The 2463-nt window shown below is 37.4% G+C and overlaps 1 protein-coding gene across 1 annotated transcript in view; it reads right to left on the minus strand.

Annotated features, from left to right (window-relative positions):
* The window catches only part of abcc1 (ATP binding cassette subfamily C member 1 (ABCC1 blood group)), a 111517-nt gene that overhangs the window by 77334 nt on the left and 31720 nt on the right, over nucleotides 1–2463 (minus strand). The window contains exons 7-9 of the mRNA XM_016666015.1: nucleotides 1381–1512; nucleotides 578–805; nucleotides 18–72 (exon numbers count right to left, since the gene is read on the minus strand). Of these exons, the coding sequence (XP_016521501.1) occupies nucleotides 18–72; nucleotides 578–805; nucleotides 1381–1512 (415 nt within the window). The remainder of the gene's footprint in view (nucleotides 1–17; nucleotides 73–577; nucleotides 806–1380; nucleotides 1513–2463) is intronic.

Consider the following 2463-nt stretch of genomic DNA (forward strand, 5'->3'; position numbering starts at 1 on the left):
TGTTTGTTCTGAAGAACCTGCAGCTTCCACTTTGTCTTCCTAACATGGCGCCTCCTCTCCCTGACTCTCACACTGATAGGAGGAACCACAGAGCTCTGTTAGGTTAAAGCTCATCTTCTGAAGTTGGGATATTTTTCCTCCAACAGGATCCAGAGGAATCACCTCAAACCAGATGTTGGACTGGATTTTATTTCAATGTCATTTGTGGATGTTAGAGCCTCATTTTCAACAGTTTAGCTAAAGGTTATAAAAGGTTATTATTTTGGAGAAAATCTCATCATCAATATTTCCACTAAATAAGAGGCAAAAAGAAAAAAAAAAGTTTGATAAAGGAAAATTCAAACTAATGGAAGGTTTTAGAATCGCCTTGTCCAACGAGCTCAAAAGATAAAATTTTATAATTCCATCTATAAGCTTGATATAGAAACACTAGACCATCCAACTAATACTACTTTAAGTGTGATTAGAAAAACTATCATCCAAGCCATTAATCATTAACCAAGCAATGATACAAATAGAATTTCATTGTATAAAACTCTAAATATCAAGTCAAAAACTTGATATTTAATCTACTCACCTAAGGATCTCGGGACCAACAAACATGAGAATGTCCTGGATTATTTTGTAGAGGCAGGAGATGAGGAAGTAGGGTCCGAAGGTCAAGCACAATGCCCAAAGCAACGAAGGCTCTTTTATTTTCCTGGGAGACTTTAGGAGCAGGATTTCTGACTCTTCCACAGGTTGGCCCTCTCTGTTCTCACCATGCGGAGCCCGTTTAGGGGAGTATACCATTTGTTGCTCGGTTCTGCTTAAGACAGAATGGATGGGTATTTTATCACACACTACCTTGCAAAAATATTCACACTGCTTAAATTTTAGTTATATTTGTATCACAACCAAAAATGTCAATGTCAATTATTAGGATTTTAAAAGACAGAACAATTCCAAATAGTACATAATTGTTAATTGTGGAAGGAAAATGATATATGGTTTTCAAAATATTATTAAAGATAAAAATTGGAAGAGTGTTGTATTCAACTACAAAGTCAGTAATTTGCAAGATCATCTTTCAGCTGCAGCTGTATGTCTGTACTAGCTTTAAACATCTCCAGACTGATTTTGCCCCAAATCTTTTTTGAACCTGGGTGGACCATTATAACACATTAATCTGCTTTGATGTAAACAATTCCACTGTATGCTTGTCCTGCTGGAATGTGAATTAATTAATTAAGAAAAATTATATGTCTTAGGTTTACTGAAAGACATATAGACATCATGTAGAAGGTGCTGAATTCATAAAAAATTGTTGGAGAGAAACAGCAGAGATTACCAAGTTAGTCCTGCTTAACAAAGTTGAACCTCACTGTTTATCTTGCTGACCTCTTGACTTTTTGGCACTCTGAATTCCAGCGATGCACCAGCTGTGGTACCACTCTGTGGGAGCAGTCATCAGCATTTAAAGACCAAAGATCTTTCTCTTCCAGGGGGCGTCTGTATCCAACCATCATCATCCTGAGAGAGAAAATGACTCCAAAGATGAACACAAATGATCTAAAGGTATGAATTCTTCATCCCTCTTTATCCTGCATTATACAAGTCAGTTAGGCTTCATCATATGTCCAGTGATATTCCAGATACTTGCACAAAATGCTTATTTGAAAAAGGAACACTTCTCCATTGTCTGTGGGAATGTCTTAAAATTCAGAAATTTTGGAAGGATGTTATTAGGTGTCTATCTGAATTGTTTAAGGTGAAAATCCCATTAGAGTTTAAAATCTGTGTTCTAGGAATATACTCAGTAGAATTTCAACAATCACAGATTAAAACTAAATTGATAGACTATGGACTTCTTCAAGCCAGAAGATCTATTGCATTATGCTGGAGGAGCATGGACGCGCCCTCCATGGGACTCTGGAAGAAAGAAATTGCAAATTCGCTCAGACTGGAAAAACTAACATACATCACCAAGGGCAAACAGCGGGACTTTGAGAACCTGTGGGAGCCATAGATGAGGATCATAGGGACTGAAGGCGGAGCTTAATAATGAGTGTCTTGAATGGATGTCTTGTCTACAGTTTCTATTTATATACTGTCTTGTTATTTTTCTCTGTTCTAATTTAAATGGTCTTGTATATTTTTGGAACTAAACAAATGCAGGTTTGAATGGTGAGTGCGTGAGTGAATGTGAGTGTGTATAAGCACATCTTTCTAATGTTAAGTTGATTGTTTGTAAATTTATGTCCTAAAAGAGAAAATTCAATAATATATATATATATATATATATATCATACCCGAGACTCTTTCTTGGACATCTGCCACAGTGATGGTTACCGGGGCTTGTTCAGGGAGGTTGCTGTGGTCCTCTCGTAGAGAGGTTAGCCACTGTCCATTGCTGTTGTGGGACGCCTCCCTTTCCCATATGCCTTTCCAGTATTGTTCAGTCTCCAGCCTTGGTGGGTCTGC

The sequence above is a fragment of the Poecilia formosa genome, unplaced genomic scaffold (genome assembly GCF_000485575.1).
Source record: "Poecilia formosa unplaced genomic scaffold, Poecilia_formosa-5.1.2 Scaffold647, whole genome shotgun sequence".
In the NCBI taxonomy this organism is placed as follows: Eukaryota; Metazoa; Chordata; class Actinopteri; order Cyprinodontiformes; family Poeciliidae; genus Poecilia; species Poecilia formosa.